This window comes from Balaenoptera musculus, chromosome 5 (genome assembly GCF_009873245.2).
Source record: "Balaenoptera musculus isolate JJ_BM4_2016_0621 chromosome 5, mBalMus1.pri.v3, whole genome shotgun sequence".
Taxonomy (NCBI): domain Eukaryota; kingdom Metazoa; phylum Chordata; class Mammalia; order Artiodactyla; family Balaenopteridae; genus Balaenoptera; species Balaenoptera musculus.
The window spans coordinates 126,085,675-126,108,682 of NC_045789.1; the positions used below are offsets into that span (position 1 = coordinate 126,085,675).

The 23,008-nt window shown below is 35.8% G+C and overlaps 1 protein-coding gene across 1 annotated transcript in view; it reads left to right on the forward strand.

Moving 5' to 3' along the window:
- INTU (inturned planar cell polarity protein) overlaps window positions 1–23,008 on the forward strand; it is an 85,797-nt gene that overhangs the window by 30,444 nt on the left and 32,345 nt on the right. Inside the window, 5 exon segments of the mRNA XM_036853894.1 lie at window positions 8,178–8,381; window positions 12,705–12,823; window positions 16,346–16,435; window positions 18,955–19,032; window positions 22,487–22,676. Coding sequence (XP_036709789.1) covers window positions 8,178–8,381; window positions 12,705–12,823; window positions 16,346–16,435; window positions 18,955–19,032; window positions 22,487–22,676 — 681 coding nt within the window.

The window sequence follows — 23,008 nt, forward strand, 5'->3', positions numbered from 1 at the left end:
ATGGAATTTTCTATTTTCTGACTTAGTAAAATCATAATTGCTATAAAGTTTTTTATTGTGGTTTTGTTTATTTTAAAATCTATACTATTCTCTTGATTTTTTTTTTTCTTTTTTGTTAGCTAGTTTAGCCTTACTCCTGAGCTTTTAGTTAGCTACTTAATGAATTATTTTTCATTCCTTGTAGGTAAAAATAAATCTCTTTCATAATAAGTTATTTTGATTCTCTAAGCATTGACATTTTGTATTACAGATGACATTTTTATGTCATTAGATATATTTTTTTTTAGTTTAGTTTTTTTTAAATTTAATTTTATTTATTTTTTTATATAGCAGGTTCTTATTAGTCATCAATTTTATACACATCAGTGTACACATGTCAATCCCAATCGCCCAATTCATCACACCACCATCCCCACCCCACCGCGGTTTTCCCCCCTTGGTGTCCATACATTTGTTCTCTATATCTGTGTCTCAACTTCTGCCCTGCAGACCGGTTCATCTGTACCATTTTTCTAGGTTCCACATACATGCGTTAATATACGATATTTGTTTTTCTCTTTCTGACTTACTTCACTCTGTATGACAGTCTCTAGATCCATCCACGATTAGATGTATTTTTAAAATGCTATATCTCCTGTTTAAGAATATTCTGCTGTTGTTATCATCAGGAATTGGCTTTCTCTCTTTCGAGGGGTAGGGAGGGTGATATGTTTTAGACAGGTTAGAGACTCCATCAGGCAGTGAGAGGATGAAGCAATTTTCAGATTGATCAGGATGAAGAACAGAATGCCTGATAAATCAGAATCCTATCTGCATCTGATTTGAGATTCTGAAATAATAGGACCCATTATGAAATTTCTTGTTTTCTAAGAAAAAAGGCTGCTGTTATGTTCACTTCCTTCTCTTAACACACGCACACACACACAGATGCTCTGTAAATTTAACTGTCTTCGGAAATGCAAAATGAAAGTGCTAGAATAACTATGGTAGCCAGTGACTAGCAATGTCTAGGAGTGGATAGAGAGATGGAGATGGAGATGGGGCTGTTTGAAATAATAGTAATCAGGCGGACATAGTGCTGGAGTAGGGTGTGCTGGTATCCCCTTTAGTTGCTAGATGAGGGGAGGAACAGGGGTGGGCCAAGGTACTAGGGCACCTTAAGGGGTCCAGACAGCAGCTACTTGCCAGTCAGTAATGAAGAATCACAGAATTTTAATGACTGAAACAGTGTCACCCAAGTAAACTGGCTGCGTATCAGCCCCGAGTGAGGGCTCCTCCTTTCTTGCCTATGTCAGTGGCAGGTGTCCTGTCAGCGCTACCAAAGTTCAACCACATCTGTTCTGTCTTCAAAAAAAGAATTATGTTTCCAGTGGAGTCACATTATACTTATATTTAATTAACATTTGCAAATTCAGCTATGCACACTTGGCAGAAAAAAGAAGAAAAAGAAATAATGATTTAAATATTTTTGGACCAATTTCACCCACCATTTCCATGTCCTCATTAAGCATGAAATAACAGTGTATCTGTGGTCTGCCTGGTTTGCCTTTACAACTGCATTAAATATGGTTCTGTGCTTAAACATATATATAGTATATATTAACACCACACACACATACACACACACATAAATATATGTATTTTATATATATTTATATTTATTTTATATATATATATTTTTTTTAACAACATGGCTCTTAAGTGCCAATTCTTACATCTTGTGCCAAAATGAGGAAACGGCAATTTGTTTTAAAGATGGAAGAAAAACTGTTGTGAGTTGGAATTAGCCTATGGAGAGAGTATGTTGTACTCCAGCACGGCCTTGCCTTCCTACTGCAATTTCAAGGGGATTTTGACTATATACAACTTGAGAATTGGGAAGGGAACTAGTGTTTGTGTGTGCCAGCAAGTGTGTCAGTGCTTTGCTAATAGCATTCCCTTTGATAATTTCATTTGTTCCCCATAACAATCTGTAAGGATCTGATAATTTGTATTCCTATTTTATACATGAGAAAAAAAAAATCTGAGAGTTAATGATTTGTCCAAGGGTGCAGAATTAATAACTCAGAGCTAGAACTGAAACTGACTCCAGAGCATAATCCTCCCATTTCACAGACAACCTGGGTAGATCTTTGTGTCTGCATCCCCTTGTTCTTGTTGGGCCAGAACTAACTGCAGTGGACTTGTCTCAGAAAAAGCTGTTCTACCTAGTTTGTATCTATGGCATTTGAAACCGTTATGCAAGCAATAAGGGGAGAGGAATGCTGATTTATAAAGACTACCTTAGCAGATTTAACATTTAAATTTGGAAATAGCCAACAGTAACATTTTAAACTTAGAGTATAAAAATAGCCTGAAAGGCTTCTTGTCATCCAACAGAAGATGCCCTGGAAGAGAGTATAATGTGGTAGAAAGGTCACTGAGGAGAAGGAGGGCAGACCTCTATTTTAAACCTCACTCTGAGCAAGTTTCCAAACTCTTCTGGGTTTCAGTTTCCTCATTTATAATCAGAGGGGGTTTGAGAGAATAAATCTCTGAGCCCCATTCCAACTCTACAGTTCTGTGTTTGAATTTTAAATAAGTTCTGTTATAAATAGTTTCAGAACACCAGGATGAAATCCAGAGGCAAAGCCTATATACTACATGAGGCACAAAGAGCCCAAATCATTTCTTTTAAAGCCAGGTTTTAAGAATCTGCAAAACAATTATCTTAGATTCTTCAAAAATGTTAATGTCATGAAAGAATAAAAGGTTGGACAACTGTTTTAGACTAAGACAGACTGAACTAACATACAACCAAATGCAGTGACTAATCCTTTATTGATCCTGTAGTGCAGTTAGGAACAGCTGTATTGGGATATTTGGGGAAATTTGAATACAACCTTTACTAGAGAATAGTATTGTGTTTAATATTAAAATTCTTAAGTATCATAATTGTATTTGGTTTTGTATCCTTAGGAGACATGGACTGAAGTACTTAGCAATGAAGCATTAAAATAGCTGCAAATAATTCTCAGGTAGTTCAGGCGAAAATTTTGTTTAAATAGAGAGAGAGGGTTAGGATGGAAGGAGAGGGGAGTCACATAAGCGAGAAGAGCGGGAAGAAGCAAATGTGGCAAAATGTTAAAAATTGCTGAAACTGCGTGAGAAATATATGCATAATCGTACAATTCTTGCAACTTTCCGTAGGTTTAACATTTTTTGAATAAAAAGTTGTGGGTTTTAAAAAAATGTTTTAAAAATTCAAAATGGCAAGAACAAAGGTGCAAGTACTTTTCTAATTACTGACTTTTGTGACCTTGACCTGTTGCCACAGCTCTGTTCACTCATTTATTCAATAAGCACATAATGATGCAGTTATGCCATCCCCTCCCCTGGCTTGATCAGGAAACTTGGGTCCAAACATTGCAGTTGACCGGGATTGATTATATTAAGCCCTGGGCCATCACCGGGTTTCCTGGAACTTTGGAGGAAACCAACTCCTTTTCTGGGAGATCAGCCTGCAGAACATTCATCTTAGACTCTCATCTTTCAAGTACTTCTTAGGCCTAAGAGAGAGGAGAAAAGGCTTCTTAAAGGAGATGACACTTGAGTAGAATATTTTAACTTTTATTATTTCTTTGTTACACAAAAAGTGGTGCTCATATGTATTGTGGAAAGATTAGGAAATAGGCAAATTTTTAAAAAAGTATTTGTAAGTGTTTTTTTATTCTCAGAACCCAGAAGTAACCAGCTGTGTCAATATTTTAAAGAAGACTGATGTGATCAGATTTGCATTTAGGATTATATCCCTCTGGATGGGACTGGGGGTTGGGAAACCAGGTGGTCAGCTTTCCAGTAGTTCAGAAGAGAAGGGGTAAAGGCCTGAGCAAAGGCCTTGGCTGTGGATATGGAGGAGAAGGAGTAGATTAGATTTAAAGTGTGCGGGAAGTAAAGAGGACAGTACTTCCTGCAGGAGAGAGCAGAGTCCAAGATGCCTTCCAAGTTTTGTCTTGAGTAATCTCGTGAGATCACCCGAAAGAGGAGGATCGAGGAGAGAGAATTTGCTGAGCCAGGTAGACTCAATTCCTTCAGAGTTTTGACTAAGGAATATTCAGAGCATCTGCCAGACAAAGGAGAAAAGATCAGACACATGGAAAGCAACGAAGGTGCTGTGAGAGAGACAGTGTAGACCATGGGGCAGAAGTGAGAGTGTGGTCTGGCTCTGGAGCTGCTTCAGATTCTGACAGCCTCCCCAGGTCCCACGTGTGAAGAGGATGGCATGGTAGCTAATGGGGAGAGAGGATCGGTTGGTTGGTTTGGCGGAGGCTGAAGAGACATTGCTTGTCACATGGGGTGGGTTGGAGGTGGGAGTAGAGAGAGGATATAATTCAAGCAACAAGATTTTGGAAGTGGTGAATGATAGAGAGCATATCCTTGGACCTGAGGTAAGACATATCATCTCCTGAACTGAGGGGCGGGGGACACTGAGGAAAGAAAGGATGGGCAAATTGCACAAATAAGAAAACCTTCTGAGGAAGACAGGAGATGATGAAACGTGTCACCAGTTAATGCCCATGGAGGAACAACAGAAAACCCTTTTTATAAGAAGCCTCATATAAACCCAACAGAAAAACCCTCTTTGTAAGGAACTCCATATGAACTCTTATAAAAATCTTTTTTTATAAGAAGCTATAAACTATCTTATATCAGATGCTTCTTAATAAAGGTTTTTTCCTATAAAACGCATAATACCCTTAATATTTACATATATCAACCCCTTTTTAAATATAGCACTTAACTCTTAATTTGGTTATCTGTCTTACCCTTTTATCATTTTATCAAGACAACCAGATTTCCTGACATTTATAGCTACTTAACATGTAAGCTTTTCAGAATGTCTTGTTAAAGTGTAGTTATCTTTGCATTATGGAGCCAACTTTACTTAAATCAGAAGAACGGTGGCTAAAATAGTTCCTTAAAGAATGTTAATGGCTGGTTCTGTGGTGTGTGTATTTGTTTGAGTTTTTGTCACGCTGAGGGGAAAAGGTTCTTGCCCCACAGAAAAGAAGTCCTGTTGTTTGCCAAGTGTAGCATTAAAGTTAGTTTTCAAGTGTGTCGTTCTTCACCAAGCATAGCAAACCAGTCTTAAATTTTAGGTTGCCGTTGCTGCCTAAAGTAAAATTGGTAAATTTTTATTTTAAGTCTACCAGCTCATTCCCTTTTGTCATTCTTGGTGAGTCATACCCTATCTTTTGACCTCTCCACCCACAAGAATCTCAGCTGGAGAAGATGCCCTCCCTTCTTTCTCTTCAGACACATATTTCTTTCTCTGAGGACCACTGGGGCGCACAGCTCTCACGGACGTTCCAGCCGACGCAGCCCGCCTTTGTGACACCTGCTCCCCTAGGATGTCGCTCATCTCCTGCTTCCTGCAGTCAGATTTCTCACCCTCTACTCCATTCATATACCCAGGGCCTCCCCAAAGCCCAGTGCTAGGGACAATCTTCAAAGCTCCCCTCTATACTGGTACTAAGTCTGCATTCAGGATTTCCCCCAATTCTAAAGATTTCTCACGCTCCCAAGGAACACCGCCAAAGACTCCCATATATTTTCTTTTGGACACTCCTAAATCCTCATTCTCAAATGAAAGAACCCCCTGAGCTCCAAGCCATTTTTACTTCATCGGATCCTTGTTCAAGGATTCAATATATTTATGCTTATGTTTATATTTTTACTTATGTATACATATATTGAGCATTACCCACTAGAACAGATGCCATCCTCAGAACATAGTCTTTCAGGCCATATAATGCTTCCATGTTGCTTGTTTGGGTCAAAACCTCACACCAAATATTCTTTTTCACATATTTCTAAGATTATTTTGGAAACAGTGTCTCTTCAACTCTCCTCACTTTATCCTTATATTAATTTTCCTCAGATAACTCTTGATTGTTCTTATATAGGATCTCTAACTTTTTATGTTTTTGTTTAACTTACTTGATATTTTCCCCCCAAATATACTAGTGTTCTATTAGCCTTTTTAGATACAGTGTTCTAATAATACCAAGGGCCCATTTTTCAACATCAAGTTTACAGAAAACATTAAAAATTAGTAAAGGTTGATCTTTTCCGTTTGGAATATTAAATGTTTTGTAAAGAAACATGATCGTTTGGCCTCAGAAAAATTTCATGAGGAACTTCTCCCTTCCTACTCTCTGGTCATGACCTGGTTCATCTTAACTCTGAATATATATATATTGATGAATTTAGACCTTATGTCTCTTTTCTACTTGTTAATAAAATAAAATCTGAAGCTTATTTTTAAAATTTATTTATTTATTTGGCCTCGCCAGGTCTTAGTTGTAGCACTAAGATCTTTAGTTGTGGCATGTGGAATCTTTAGTTGACATGCGGAATCTTTCATTGATATGCGGGATCTTTTAGTTTCAGCATGCAGGCTCTTAGTTGCTGCATGTGGGATCTAGTTACCTGACCAGGGATTGAACCTGGGCCCCCTGCATTGGGAGCATGAAGTCTTAACCGCTGGACCACCAGGGAAGTCCCAGAAACTTATTTTAGAAAATATGTTTATTTAACTAAATTCACTTTAGGTAGACAACAGTAACTTAGTGCCTCTGAAGTGCCAGACAGCTACAGATAAGCAAAATTGAATACAACCATAAATAGTCACTCTTTGCCAACCAAAAAAAGTATATCTAGATATTTTTTCATTTGAAAGCTTTTATTCATCAGAATAGATTTATTTTACAGTGTAATACTAACAATAGTTAGATGGGCTGATGGGATTATGAATGAATTTTTTAAAATAATATGCTTAACATTTTTGATAAAAATGTATAAATATGTAAGGCTCATTTTTTAAAGGATAGTGATATATTCATATTTATCATATAGTTAAAGTTGGCCTTGAAAATAGTACCTCTTTTAATAAATTAAAAATAGGTATTGTTTATTATTGTCTTGATAATAATTTTTAAGTGTTTCCTCTCAAAATGCAACTTACTGCATACAAACAATTTTATCTTCTTTTAAATATGGACAACATTTCCTTTTTCCACCAGTTTTTTGAGGTATGATTGACAAATAAAAATCATATATGTTTAGGTTGTACAGTGTGATGATTTAATATCCTATATTGACCAGACTTTTTTATTCTTGATCAAGCATGAATTTATTTTTTGACTTTTAAAATTTAATCTAATTAAAGGAGTCATTGCACTTTAATGTCTAAATTTAAAATTTTATAGGTTGTTACAGTTAGAATGTCCTGTCTTGCTTATCTGTATTCTGATAAGGCTTTAAACATTAGGAATATTTTGTGCCTATATAGCTTGTGATGACGTCCTTACTACACAAAATTAACTATATTTAGTGAAAACTTCTTTTAGTCAAGATACACACTGGTGCTTCTTTGAAGTAAGCAAGTTATCTTTGGCCAGCTGGCATCTAGACACATATCTCCTTTTTCAAGGAAAGTTAATTGAGAAGTGGAAGCTACCTTTCAACCACTGGAAAATGGCCACATTCTGGACTCTTACCAATCTTGTTTGACATCAGGCCATGAAATTAAAACTATCTTGACAAAATTGATAGATAATCTTCTTAGGGTCATGGTTCAAGATCTGGCATGTTGATAGTTTTTACTGTCCTTAGCCTTTATTTTAAAGGACCACAAAGAGTGTCTAAGAGAAGAATATTTGAATATCACCTCACTTGAAAGGAGAGCTAATTCTGGTTATATGAGGTCGCTTTTAATCCTGAATCTCTTCCTTTTACCTTCCCCAGATGAGTCAGTGCTATTACCATTCTTAATGTAATGTTACTCTCTATTACGCTATCAGATCATACTAATTTTTGTTTTTCCATGGCATTTCTCGTATTTGTTGTCAGTACTTAGAATAAAATGATTACGTTTAAACTAATGAACTTATATACAGAGAATTATATATTCTTAATAAATATTTGTAATAATATGTGCCAGATATTGTCCTAGGACCTGGAGATACAAATATAAATAGAATACACAGTCCTTGCCATCAAGGAGCCCATACTCAAGAATGATTTTTATGCATACTGTGCGTACCTGAGTGAATGTGCATGTACAGATCCTTCTTTGTGAAAACCACAGCTGATTTTCCCTTGTTGAAAAATCAACACGTTTTAATTTTTTAAAGGTGAAACTGACGTTCGAAAATGCACATGCTGTGAAAAAGCAAACAACTCAACCAAGACAGAAAAAGGCACAGTCAAACACAAGTGATTTAATCAAACTTCCATGGGGAGAAGAGGTCAAAGGTACCCAGCAGAATATTCTAAACACTCCTCACATCGTTATGTATCTCACACTACAGCTCGACTCGGAAACATCAAAGGAAGAGGTGAGTGTCTTCTCAAAAGTGCAAAGGAAAAAAGTAAGGACCTTTTTATAGTCTTCCAAATAATTCTCAGGCATTCTGTGTCTTATGTTTTTGGTATGTCTCTTACACACAGCAGTCTTCAAATTGACAAGCTCAATAAGTCCGTTTATGGAAATTACTGAAATATTTGAATTTGTTTCTTCTACCTTCTTTAAAAATTTCTATTTGAATTGCTTTTTCCATGATATTTTCTAAACTATACTTGGTTGCTTGTATCATTATTATTCTTGCTGTATATTCTTATTTCTATTTTCTTGTGATTACTCTAAAAATTTTATCATGATATTTCTCTTAACAGATTCTAAAGTTAAATACTATCTTAACCCCTTTTCAGAATAATTCAAGGCCCTTAGTACACCTTAACTCCAACTTTCCCCTCTTCACCTGCATGCTATTGTCATCAATATTTCAGTGCTATCATTTTTTTAAATTCCACAAGTTGGGCGTAATTATACTACTAGTACTACCACTTATTATTATCATATTTTATACATTACAAAATGTATAAATTATATATCATAAAATACATATTTTGTACATCATATTTCGTACAGATGAGTCATCTTTAAATTTATATATATGCTTACCATTTTCTTTATTCACTATTCTTAAATCTCAGGCTGACCTTATTTGATCATTTTTCTTCTTCCTAAAACATATACTTTAGGCATCTCTTTTTAATGAAAATCTGTTGGTGATAAATTCTTTTTGTTGTTATTTATTTGATGATGTCTTTTTCACCCCTTCTTGAAAGGTAGCTTTATAATTCTACATTGTGAGAATAGGCCAGTTGCTATAACAAACAATCCTAATGTCTCAGTGGCTTAACATAGTAAAAATTTATTTCTCATTTCAATGTACATGTTCCTGGTCAAATGGCTCAATGATTTGAGCCCTTCATCCAGTGGTTCCATTATTCCCAAGGACTTCAGAGTCCTCTCTTGGATCTTTTCCATCTAGTTGGCCAATGAGAGAAGAGAGAAAGCACGCAATATCACATGGGACATTTCAGAGGCCTAGCTTAAAAGTAAGAACATCACTTCTGCTCACGTTCCAATGCCTAGAACTAGTTATATGGTCTCTCCCAATGCAAGAAGGTGAGAAATATAGTCTTCCTGTGTGGCCAGGAAGAAGATGAAGTCAACACATAGCATTACTTATGCCAGGTAGGTAGAAAGTTATTTTCTCTAATCTGTTCGAAGATAGTATTTCTTTGTCTTCTGACTTATAATTGCTGTTAATAAGTCTACTGTTGGTCATTTCTTTTAAGGAATCTGTCTTTTATTTTCTTTGTTCAGTTTCTTGCTTCTGGTATGTCCAAACTATTTTTTAACCTCTCCATAGTGTTTTTTTGTTTGTTTGTTTGCTTAAACGGTCCTATTTTTATTTTTAGAAGTTCCTGAAAGGTTTTAAACTAATCTACATGCAAATCTGCCATGCTATTCCTAGTAGTCTTTTGTTGTTTGCTTGTCTTAGTGATTCTATACTTTATTTCTCTAAGCATCTCATACGTAGCTCTTCTTCATTCTATATCTTCCCATTCCAGTATCTCTAAGTCCTAATGGGGACTCTGACTTGTTGTGGCTTACCTTGTTATTTCCTTGGGTATCATTGACTAGACTTACTGCTTGATCTTATCTTTGGGAGTCCTGTGGTTCTAAATGGGGAATGCCTTCCTTCATAGAGAATTTGCTTCTTCTGCTTCTATCACTGACATAGAGCACTTCAGCCTCACTAAAGGGTCTAGGTTTAATGCAATGGTCCTAGGCTCAGCTCACCTACCTAGCCACTGGCCCAATGCTCAGTGTCCTGACTGAAGACACTGTAGGTATCAGCCCTCAAGACAACCTGCCTCTGTCCTTCTGCCCACTACTCACCACTCCCAGCTGAGGCCCCAGCTTGCTTTGCAGTGCTGGGGAAGGGGGTTGGAAAGGTATGGAGAGGATGTCATTGGAAACCTCTCTACTTGTTATATATCCAGCAGTTTAACAAGTATGTTTTGGCCATGAATCCAGTTGTTTTACAGCACAAGGGTCTCAGAGCATCTAGTTTACCATAATGCTTTGAGCAGAAGTGAGATCTAAAAAGTTTTTACCTGGTTTACATTTCTTTCCTTTTGAAATCCTTGCAGCCTATACTCTCAATGCCAAACCCACTTTATCCAAAGGGTGTATTTCCTTGTGTTGCTTCTTCATATGTCAAAATTTAGCCAATAATTGAACTGGAAAGGAAGGGATTTACTTCTACATATTTTTATAATTTTCTGTGTTCTGAAAAATACATGGAGACCTAGAGTTGATAATTCTAATTTCTTGCACGTTTTACTAGTCCCTTGTATCTTTAGAACAATACGAAATTTAACCGTGTATTAAATAGAACACACAACATGTTTCTGGGATGGTAGCATCCTGAATCTTTCGAGGTCATCTTGGAGTAGGATAGCGCTGAGGCCTTTTGTCATCCTTGCCTTTCTTTCCATGGGAAAGTGTGTAGATGTTTCTCTAATGAACAGGTTTCTGTCTGTCGACAGCCCTGTATCAACACTGTAATTAGGAGAGGCTTTTTATTCTTACTGAACAGAGTGGAAACTGCTGCAAATACATGCTACTAACGAGTGCTTTAAAATACAGCTAATTAAATTGGTTAGGAACTGTAGAGCTTGCCAGGTCTTGAATTGTGAGGCTTTCTGGGGTGGTCGCAGCAGAGGTTGGAATAGAGACTTTCTCAAATGACCTTTGTACTCTGGTATTACTTATTTTACAATTAAATGTTATAGGGTCATTTTGTTTTCATGTGAGTTACATATTTAATAACAGCTTGTTTTCTTCAAGTTACAAGATTTGGACATTTTTTTAAAAATGAATCAAAGACTATATGGTTATTTGTTTAAAGTGGTATTTGGTATTTGGCTAAATACAGTAAGTTTGTTTACCAGTTAAGGTTTAAATTTATTAAGTAGACATAACAGAAGATCTTCACTGGTGTTTGAGTTAATTTCTAGAGATAAAATGTTTTATAATATTTTTACACTACTACAGAAATTTTGAGTTGTTAGGCAGACTGTATTTGGCCCACATAATTCCATAGCAATTTTCATATACTGAATGTGCTTTAATAAGTATAAAAAACAGGTGTGTCCAGTTTGTCATTATTTATATTTTATCCTAATGTAAAAGTTGCAAAGGCATGGACTCCAAGTCACATAATTATTTCTTGTAAAGAGAGACCAAAGCAAAGTGTAGAATGCTCTTTAGAGAGAGAGCCAAAGAAAAGATACAGTATTTTAAGAGTTTGGGCTTTCAATAATGGCTATGTTAATATTTATGAATATTGTCATTAAGTAGCATAGCTGGAAATTACTCGGAATTCTCTATGGTTTCTATCTAGAAATTTTAATTTTGCCTGCTTTTAATTTGTCATGTGAGAAAACTAGCATGTTGCTTTAAGTAATAGCAAAAAAGTGAGGCACAGAATGATTCAATCCATCATGTAAAGGTATTAGCAATGCACATCTTGATTTTGAAATTTATAAAAATGAAATTTTTTAAAAACTGTGTGTTTCCTGGGAATATGCTCTTCTTGAAAATAGAAAACTATTAAGCATTTTGTGAATAATCTTATGGATTTAGTATTTTCTGTAATTTAAAATGTCTCTCTTTTAAAGTTTGAATACAGATTAACTTGTGGTGGGCAAACGCTTTCAAATTTAAACAGAAGATTTTATAATATCATAATACTTCTTTCTTCCTATCTGCATGACTTTAATTTAATTTTGTATTCTCACTCTGTAAGTTTAATTGCAGTCTTGTCCTGTGTTTAAATAAAGATTTAATGGTTTCACCAAAGATGAAGCTTATCTTAAAGACTCCTAAAATTTACATTTGGTGTCTGTGTGCATATGTAACCACAGGAGATAAGAATATCTATATAACGAAATATAAATATTAGTATTTGAATTTATTGTAAAGGGACATTAATGTTTGAAACATTGTTTGCAATTAGTTGTAATTATTCCAACTAATCACTATCCTACTCAGCATATGTATCATGACTAATTTTGACAGTCTCTAACTTACTTTCAAATGTGGTATTTTAAATACTAGGTAATGTGTTAAAATTCCAGGCATACGTCTCTCCTTATGTTTGAATAAACCTCCCACTGAAGCTGAAAGGAATCTTTTTTTTTTTTTTTTTTCTTAATTTGAAGTCTGAACTTGCCATGAAAAATATAACGGTTGGAAAATTTGGGAGGGATTGACATTTCTATTTCTTTTTATTTAACAGCAGGAAATCCTATATCATTATCCAGTATCTGATGCATCTCAGAAACTTAAAAGTGTGAGGGGCATATTTCTCACACTCTGTGACATGTTGGAAAATGTAACTGGGACACAAGTTACTAGGTAATAATTGATTTTTATTTAGCTTTGATTCTCTTTCTCTCAAGTTCTTTACCTTAATTCTGACAAACAAAATACTAATATAGGTATCTATTATATAAATATTTATATGGCAGATATGATGTCAGCAGATATTTTGTTTCTCACCTAGGTTATTTCTACTAATCATCTATTTAAAATGTAAGTTCTGAGTACAGCTGTAGATCTGGATGTTTTGGACTTTAACAAAGTTGGATTAATGACTATACTTTAGAATTTCTTCATGAAGGCAGTCTCTCTTAAGCACAGCATTATGATGAGTTTGGGCTTTTTTATGATTTTATCTTGACTATTAACTTGCTTGACAATAGCTTTGTGGTTGGTAAGGATGACTGAATACTGAGTTTTTCATATAGTTCAAAATATTTTGTTCTGTTCTTAGAACAATGATAGAAAACACACAATACACATACATACACTTTAGGAAGAGTATTCAGAAGGCAGTATCATCTGTGCAAGTTCACTCAGTGATGGATAAGCAAACTGGTGTTAAATAACTTTTTGAAAGTCAGTTGTAGAGCCACACATCCCATTCCATGGGGGTTTTTTTTGTTTTATTTATTTATTTATTTTTGGCCTAGTTGGGTCTTCGTTGCTTCGCGCGGGCTTTCTCTAGTTGCGGCGAGCGGGGGCCACTCTTCGTTGCGGTGTGCGGGCTTCTCATTGCGGTGGCTTCTCTTGTAGAGCACCAGCTCCAGGCATGCGGCTCAGTAGCTGTGCACGTGGGCTCAGTAGTTGTGGCTCACAGGCTCTAGAACACAGACTCAGTAGTTGTGGCACACGGGCTTAGTTGCTCCGCAGCATGTGGGATCTTCCCGGACCAGGGCTCGAACCCATGTCTCCTGCATTGGCAGGCAGATTCTTAACCACTGCGCCAGCAGGGAAGGCCCCCATTCCATGTTGATTTATCAAGTCTTGACTTTGAAATATTATAGTTAACTTATGGAAAAAGGGGGCTCAAAGTTTTTGAGTTTTGTTTTTGCTTTATTTCATAAAATAGATTTATAGATTATAAACCATTTTTCTTCCTTAATATTTCAACAATTTTAGACTTTACCAAAAACAGTTTATCTCAAACTTTGAACTCCTTAATATTGATACAATATCAAATTGGATTTTCTAGGCTTTCATTTTTCTTTTCCAATCTTCTGATTAAAATGACACCTCTAGGATTTTATTTTATTTTTTTTGAAGTATATAGTTGGCTTACAGTGTCGTGTCAGTTTCAGGTGTACAGCACAGTGATTCAGTTATACACACACACATATATATATATTCTTTTTCAGATTCTTTTCCCTCTATAATAGGTAATTACAAAATATTGAGTGTAGTTCCCTGTGCTGTACAGTAGGTCCTTGTCTAGGATTTTAATAGATGGGATCTGCAAGATAACGGGAAGAATTTCCTTGCTTTTCTAGATGAAAGTGATGTTTAACTCTGGGACTTTTAGTATAGTGTATATAGAAAAGATTAGTTCATTTCAGAATACTAGTAACCGAGGCTCCATTTAGTCTATAAATTCACATTTATAAAAGCATGTGATAGGCCTTTTAAAATTTTTTTTAATTGCTTTATTGAGATATAGTTCATATATCATACAATTCACCCACTTAAAGTGTACAATTCAATGGTTTTTGTATATTCGAAGATATGTGAAACCATCACCAGAGTCAGTTTTAGAACATTTTTTTATCCCAAAGAGGAACCCTGTACCTTTTAGCTATCAATACACCTACCCCACCCCAAGCCCTAAGCAACCACTAATGTACTTTCTGTCTCTATAGATTTCCCTATTCTGGACATTTCCTAAGAACGGAATTGAAATATGTCGTTATTTGTGACTAGCTTCTTTCACTTAACATGATGTTTTTAAGGTGCAGGACTCATTTTTAATCTTATTAGTAAGAAAATGTGTTTAAGTTTCCCCATGTGAATTTTATTTTATTTTTCTCTGAAGTATAGATATTTTACTTCATATTTAGACCTTGTTAGCTAAAATATGGGTTAGACATGTGGAAAACAGTAAATATATAGAGAAAAACTTTTTTGTGAAAGAATATGAAAATAATTATTATTTCAGGGATTCCTTAACAACATATCTTTTGTTGCATACACTGTTTTAAAACTATAGTGAAATGAATTATGACTATAAAGGAGTCTAATATTTGTCTAAAAGTATATGCATTTTTAAAACTTTATTAAGGCAGAAGTAATGTCCCTTTAAAAAAATCTATTTAGCAACTCATATTTAAAATCCCACACACTTACCTACTGTAGTATAGAAGGTACACTGTATCCTAGGACTCAACAGGTAAAGACTGATGGGTGTATTTTAATGTCAAAGAAAACTCTAAATATATATATATATTTTTAAATTTTTTTAAATTATGTTTAATTTTAAAGTAGTTTTAAAAAGAAGTATCTGATCAGTTAAGAAAACATGGAAAATATAAAAACAAATGGAAAAAATTAAAATTACCCCAAAGTCTACCACTCAAAGATAACCACCACAGATTCCACGAGGCAAAGGACTTGGCTGGTCTTGTTCATTTCTGTAACTCTAGGGCCCAGGCATGTAGTAAGTGCTCAGTAAATATTGCTAAATTAAATGATAACCTTTCACTTAATTTTTTCCATCTATTTTATACAAATGGAATCATACTCTACCTACTGTATTGTAACTTTCTGTGTGTGGCAATATATCATTTAACATTTTCCCAAATCAATAAATGTTATTTTACATTATATTTTTATTTTATCTTCTTCCCACCACCTACCCACACTATAAGAAGGAATCATGTTCTCTGCAGTTCCATAGTTTATTGTTGTATCTCTTTTTTAGAACACATTTAATTTGTTTTCCAACTTCATTGAAATATAATTGAAGTACAGTAAATTGCACATATGTAAAATGTATAATTTGATCATTTTTGACATTGGTATAGACCCTGAAACTATCACCATCATGAATATAGCCATCACTCCAAACATTTCCTTGAGAATATGTTTAAATCTGGCTTATATTTTGGTTACTTGTTTATGTATCTGTGTCCCATACTGAATGATCATCTTTTGAGCTGGGACCACATCTTTGTTTCTTTGTAATCTCTTTTAGTAAATCAAGTTCATAAATAGACAATCAGAAAAGATTTGTTAAATTAACACACTGGGATGGAAGCTTTCTTTTGAAAAAAAAATTGTATATAGTCAGTTAATGTTAGCAAAAGAATTTCAACATATTTTTGCTGTAATGGGTCTACTTTTGTTTGACCTAGAGTTTTTTTGTGGGTTTTTATATTTCAGAATATGTTTTTGTTGTACAATTCCTTGCCTTTTCTGTGTGGCAGTTAGGTATATGCCAAGAAATTTGCTGATTAAGCGTGCAGTTCTTAAATCATACCATATGTAATCTTTTATGAATGACTGTTTATAATTTTATGACATTTAAAGATGTTCTAATTTCATTTTGACTCTATTTCTTCTTAGCTCATCCCTTCTTTTAAATGGGAAACAAATTCATGTAGCTTATTGGAAAGAATCTGACAAGCTGTTGTTAATTGGCCTGCCTGCTGAGGAGTAAGTTGAGATTTTTGTTTACCTTAAAATCATTTCTAAAATACTGCTAACAAAGTCTGTTTCATTAAAATGATGACATTTTTGTCAAAAGGTAAATTCAAGAAGTTTTACAGTTTAAAGGTTTACTGCACTAGTGTAATGGCTACCTGTGTTCATTTGGTATGAATAGTACAGAAAGGTACCAGGAAGGCCCAGCTAGACCAATTAGTAAGGGTGGAGGCCGTCAATACACTTTCCTCTGAGATATGGCCAGTACAGAGGTGGCTGAGAGATGAGGGTGTCCTCTGCTCAAACTTTTGACAGTATCGTGGTTTGGATTTTGCATGTTTACAGTTTTTTACTATTGGTGATTTTGGAGAATTAAGGGTCAGCAGAAAGGTGTTTTGCCTCGACGTTGAGCACCTTTGACCAAATAATGAATGTTTATCTTTAAAGTGACTTCTCTAATGGTATGTCTTATATTATCATGGTCTCCTTCTTAACATTTTTGCAAGTATTTTGAAAAATGTCTCATGTTAATAGTTGGAGGTAAGAGCAGGACTGACCATTTATACATTTGGTAGAAGTGAGTTACTAAATCCAGCCCACACTCAAGGGGAAGAGTATCAAACAACTGTGGACTTGTTTTAACACCACAAAGAGGAATTCCAAAGGAGGCTGCAGTGAAAAGTATCAAAATTATTATGTTTTAAAGTGGTCTTTAATTTTGGACAGAAAGAGATATGATCTATCATAAATGTGGGATTCAAAACTTTTAACATGAGGGGATAGTGGTGCCATTATATATGTTAAATGATGGCTCTCTTTTACCAGCTAATGTGCATTTTTCTGTCTAAAAACGCTGCTCGGAGACCGCCCTATGCCAATGGGTTGGATCGTGAAACACTGAGTTGTTTTGAAAGAACAAGAATCGGAGAACATCCAGAACAAGACACTTTAGGGTGTGGTAGCAGGGTGAAACATCTGCCTTTGGACTTTCATAGTAGCCCAAAAGGCAAAAGACAAGACACAGATGATACAATGGTGAGATAAGGTAGTGTGGGCAGTTAGCAGAGAGGAAGGCCCAGCTAAGCAACTGAGCACAGGCTGCTTCCCCACTTTCTGATGCCACCAGCCAGATTAGTTAGGCAGACAGAGACCGTTTCCAGGAGAGGTTTTACCCTGAAGCCGAAAAAGGACTGTCACTGCTGAGCTCTGGATCCAGGTTGTGCTGGTTAGGGGGTGCTCTAGCCAGTTTCTCAAGCTTTGTTACCGGGGTGGGAGTGGGGAGGCGGGGTCTTCCCTAAATACTTATGTCATCCCTATCCTTGAGAACTTGGCTTGTTAAGTCAGAATGAATTCGAAGGTCTTCCTCCTTCTCTATCCTGAGCTTCAAGTCAGAAAGAGCCCTAGCCACCTCTTTACCCAGCTCTTTTACGGCTCATAGCCACCACCCCGTACCAAACTCTTTTCCTCATTGCATCTTGTTTCACATGACTGTGAAAGGTAGTTATTATTATTCTCCTTCGTTTAGACTGGGAAACAGAGTATTGAGAGGTCATGCACTAGCACCTCCTCAGTGTCAATTTATATGTCTCTGTATCTCCAGCATCGTACAGATGGTTTGTAATTGAACTCTGGCAGCCCTGGGATTGTTTTTCCCTTGTCTGTCTTAATGCCACAGTCTGTACTTTCTTTCTTCACCACTGTGCCTTTTACAAGCAGGATGAGAAAAGTGTTGCCCCACCCAGGATACGGTGGAGCAGATACTCCAGGAACATGTGTTTTCATGGGGGGAGATCATCTTCCTGTGACAGCTGCAGTCAATAACGGGGACCTAACCAGGAAGACAGTGTGATGTAGTGGAGAGAGTAACCTTGGAGCTAAGGAGATAAATGCCCACCAGCAGGTTCTGTTCCCTGGGTGTGCCTGCAGAAGTTGCTTAACTTCTTAAACCTCAGTTATACCCACTGGTATAATGGGAATAAAAGACCTGCTTTGTAAAATTCTTACAAGGCTTCAATGAGAAAATGTTAAGTTCATTCCTTTCCTTTCTCCTACATTCTTTCCTTTCTCTTTCATTTAGGGGTGTCTTTTTGTCACAAGAATTAGAGGTTGAGATCTGGGTATTACTGGAAAGTGTCAAGAATTTTAACATTTCTTTCTATAGGCCCAGATACTGAACCAGCTGCTTTATATGCATTAATTTTATTTAATACTCAGAATGAACCTGAGAAGGCTTAGTGATTATGGTCCCATTTCACACATAAAGGAAATTGAACCCTAAGGGGGTTAACTAATCTCCATATAGATGGTGATATAAAAGTGCCTACTTGACCCATGTTAGAACCCCAGATCTAGACATCAAACTCTTTAATTGCTAATGCAGGAAACAACCATTATACACAGCTATACTCACAGTTAACACGCATGCTTTTCATATTCTTTACATATAAAATGTAAAGATGATCTGCTTCTTTTATATTATGAATCAATTGATTATGTTATAAATGAACAGATGTATTTTTGCTTCTTTTTAGAGTTCCTCTTCCTCAGCTAAGGAATATGATTGAAGATGTTGCCCAAACCTTAAAATTTATGTATGGTTCTTTAGATAGGTAAGTACTTCCTTGAATTGAACCTCAAGTTTTAAGTATATGATTCTAAATCACTTTTTTGCACTTAATAGTGTTCCTTGGTTGTCAAGTTACTTGTTTGGGTTTTTTCTTATTATTATTATTTTCTCATCCTTCATGACTGGCTTTAATTTTACAGCTCTAGGCAGTTTTTCACTGGATCCATTGCTTTTTCTTTTTTGGTCTCATATGTTACTTTTGTGAAATAGTGATGTAACCACAATTATATTCTGATCTGATGTATTTTTGTAGGGGCAAATGTAAGAGCATTTCTTCAGAACAGATACAGAAAAGAGAAGTTTTTTGTGTTTTCCTCTGATTATAAGACCATTGTCAAATTCACTGTCCTAAAATGTGATACTTTTTCCTTAAAAAAATTTTTAGTAAAAAAAATGTATGTGCTATTAAAATAAATAAAAGACATGGTGGAGAAGGTAATTGTCTATTTAGTTTCATGTATATTCTTCCATATATTTTCTATATAATATGAATATACATACTCTCTTTTTTTACCCATGTGGGCTCATATTATACATATTTTTCTGCTTCTTGCTTTGTTTTTATAAATTTTTTTAATATAAATTTATTTATTTTATTTTTATTTTTGGCTGCCTTGGATCTTCGTTGCTGCACATGGGCTTTCTCTAGTTGCGGCAAGCGGGGGCTCCTCTTCGTTGCGGTGCGCGGGCTTCTCACTGTGGTGGCTTCTGTTTGTTGCAGAGCACGGGCTCTAGGCACGCCGGCTTCAGTAGCTGTGGCTCGTGGGTTCAGTAGTTGTGGCTTGCAGGCTGTAGAGTGCAGGCTCAGTAGTTGTGGCTCACAGGCTTAGTTGCTCCACAGCATGTGGGATCTTCCCAGACCAGGGCTAGAACCCATGTCCTCTGCATTGGCAGGTGGACTCTTAACCACTGCACCACCAGGGAAGCCCTGCTTCTTGCTTTTTTAACCTTGCAGTATGTGATGCATCTTTCTTGATATGAAAGAGGAAATTTGGGGTAACCATTTAATATTTGAACATGTAAAATTATGGATGGAAAACGATGTTTGTTAAGTCCCAGTACTTCAGAGGGCTAAAATGATACCTTTGCTTTCAAAGCTTTAAGAGTATATCAATATAAAAATTCAAAGACAGTTTATACATTTTTCCAAACCATAGTAGTATCAGATCTCTGTTTATCTAGAGTGGATCTTTATTGTCACTGTTGTCAAAGCCACATAAAGGAATTTTTTATGATGATGCCATCTGGGAAAATTGTCTAATTTGCAATATTTTCCTCCAGGAAAATACAGACACCTCCCTCTCAAACCCAATTACTTATTAGCATTTTCCAAATGTGTGAACTACAAAAGACTGGGCAGCCATATACAGTGCTTTTACCTTTTACTAATAAGAAAGATTTTAACCAATGAAGATTATAAACTCTTAAGGTGGTTATAAACTACCTCCTTAAATTTATACTAGATGAGCAAACCTTGCTATGTTTTGCCCTAATTGAAGCTTTCTATTTTCATAAGACTAGAGATAATCAAAGATTAAATTCCTATAATGAATTCTGTATATGAAGATAAAGCAGTTGGAGTTGTTCTGCAAATTCCACTGGAGTAGGTTGGGGGCAGAGGGACTCTTAATTTCTCTGAATTTCATTTTGAAATTTAGCTTCCATTGATTTGGAAGTATCTCCAAGTTGACAGCAAATTTAAGTAGTTTCTTCTTGCCTAGGTGGGAATTTGAAAGGCAAACTAAGATAATAAATGTAAAGATCCACTGAGTTCTTAAAACCAAGAAGCAGTATGGATCCAAGATATTGTTAATAGTCATTTTGCAATATTTTGTTTAATCACAAGGTTTTTTTCTGATTATGAAAGATATTAAAGGCCATTGTGAAAAATTATGAAAAGACTAAAATGTCCAAAAACTTAAATTATCTTTTTCAAGTTGTGAGCTGGTTAGTTCCCTGTGAGCCACAGAAAACTGATTATACATTAATAAAGTTTAGTGTTGTGATCAAACTAAAGATATGTGTCCTTCATCATTCCCAGCCAATCCATCAGCAAATCCTAACCAGTCTGTCTCCAAAACACATCTCAAATCCATCCATTTCTCCCCATCTTCACTATTACCCTGTCCACCGCCATCTCTCACTACTACAGTAACTTCCTGATTTCCGTGCCTCCATTCTTGCCGCTTTAATTTCCAAAGTTCCAGTGATCTTTCTACATTATTATCTGGCTCCCACATACCTTTCTGATTTCAGACCTCAATCCATGCTGCCCCTCTGTATTGTTCTGCAGGCACCCTGGCCAAACTTGTTCCCACCCTGGGCTTTTGCACTCTTCCCTCTCATTAGACCTTCTTGACATCGGGATCTCAGCTTAAATGCCCCGTTCTCGAGAGACCCTTCCCTAACCATTTGATCTAAAATAGCCAACCAGTCACCTCACCCATTCAGATGGTCCTGTTCACTGCTTAGTCCTTTGTACAAGTTCATGTTTTTACTTTTTGTTCATTTGTTGTCATTCTCCAGTAGAATGTGAGCTCCATGGGAGCAGAGACCTTGTCTTTTGTCTTGATATTTTTACTGCTGTACTTCCATCAATGAGAGTAGTTCCTGAAACATAGTAGGCACTCAAGTAATTAGTTGAATGAATCGGTGAATATTATTCTGATATATTAATGGTATAAATACCAGTTATTGTGTTATCCAGTAGTTTATACCAGTGAATGGTTGTAGGTAATGGTATATGCTACTTTTACATGGCTAAAACCAAGTTGTCTTTTTTTTTTTTTCAAGAGTTTTTAAATAGTTATGCCTTCATTACTGAAGAGGGGAGGAAATAAGCTAATTATGTGTTTACTGTATACCAGTAAGTAATAAACATAATAAGTACTTACTATGTACTGGTACTTTGCATGAGAGTTAGATTGTATTATCCCCATTTTTACAGAGTTGGGACCAAAGTTCAGAGAAAGGTTAAATGATTTCCCTGCGAGATCTACCTAGTAAAAGCAGTGATAAGATTCAAAGTCAGATCTGTTCTATTACACAGCTCAATATCTCTTTGTTATCCTGTGTTTCCGGAAAGATACTGGGAGTTGTAAATGGTTGAGAGATAGTCAGAGGTAAAAGCGAGTTACATTTTTTGCAAAAAGGGAACTTCAGCCCATTCTGTTATAGATATACCACTTGTGTTAGCCCTGTGGTTTTCCCATAGTACCATCTGCCCTATGTATTTGAGAATAGGCTTTAGGGTAAAAAATATTGACAGGGTGAATTTCTTAACACACGCCATCAGTAACATAGCAGTAATTCTTATTAAGGGAGAAGTCAGGAAGAGAACCTATGTAGTCAGGAAAGACCCAGTCCCCTTAGGAGCGTACAAGCAATGACTACCGTTTCTGTATGTTGTTCTAACTTTACAGCTCTTGTTTTTTCAGTGCCTTTTGCCAGGTTGAGAATGTTCCTCGTTTGGATCATTTTTTCAGCTTGTTCTTTCAAAGAGCACTTCAGCCTGCTAAACTACATTCCAGTGCCTGTCCCAGTACACAACAATATGATGCTTCCAGTGCAGTACTTTTAGACAATCTCCCTGGAGTTCGGTGGCTCACACTTCCACAGGAAATTAAGGTAATCTTAGGCGTCATAAATAAGAATCAGAGCCACTTGCCATATATTCTTTATCTTCTCTCTCTTTTTTTTTTTTTTCCTTAGGCTTTTTGTTATTTTCAGGGTTATGGGTAAGCGTTAAAGGGGCAATTGGTTGATAAGGTAGGAGGTTCAGTGCAGTGAACTTTTTCTTTCTAAATAGAAATTAGCTCTCTCATCTTACTTTAACATTTAAGCTTTGTTCAAACTTGGAATACTTTTCAGATATCGTAATTATATGGTGTGTCTTACTTTTGAATTTTGTGATTTAGATTTTATAATGCAGGGTCATCGAGTCAGGTAGATGAAATGAC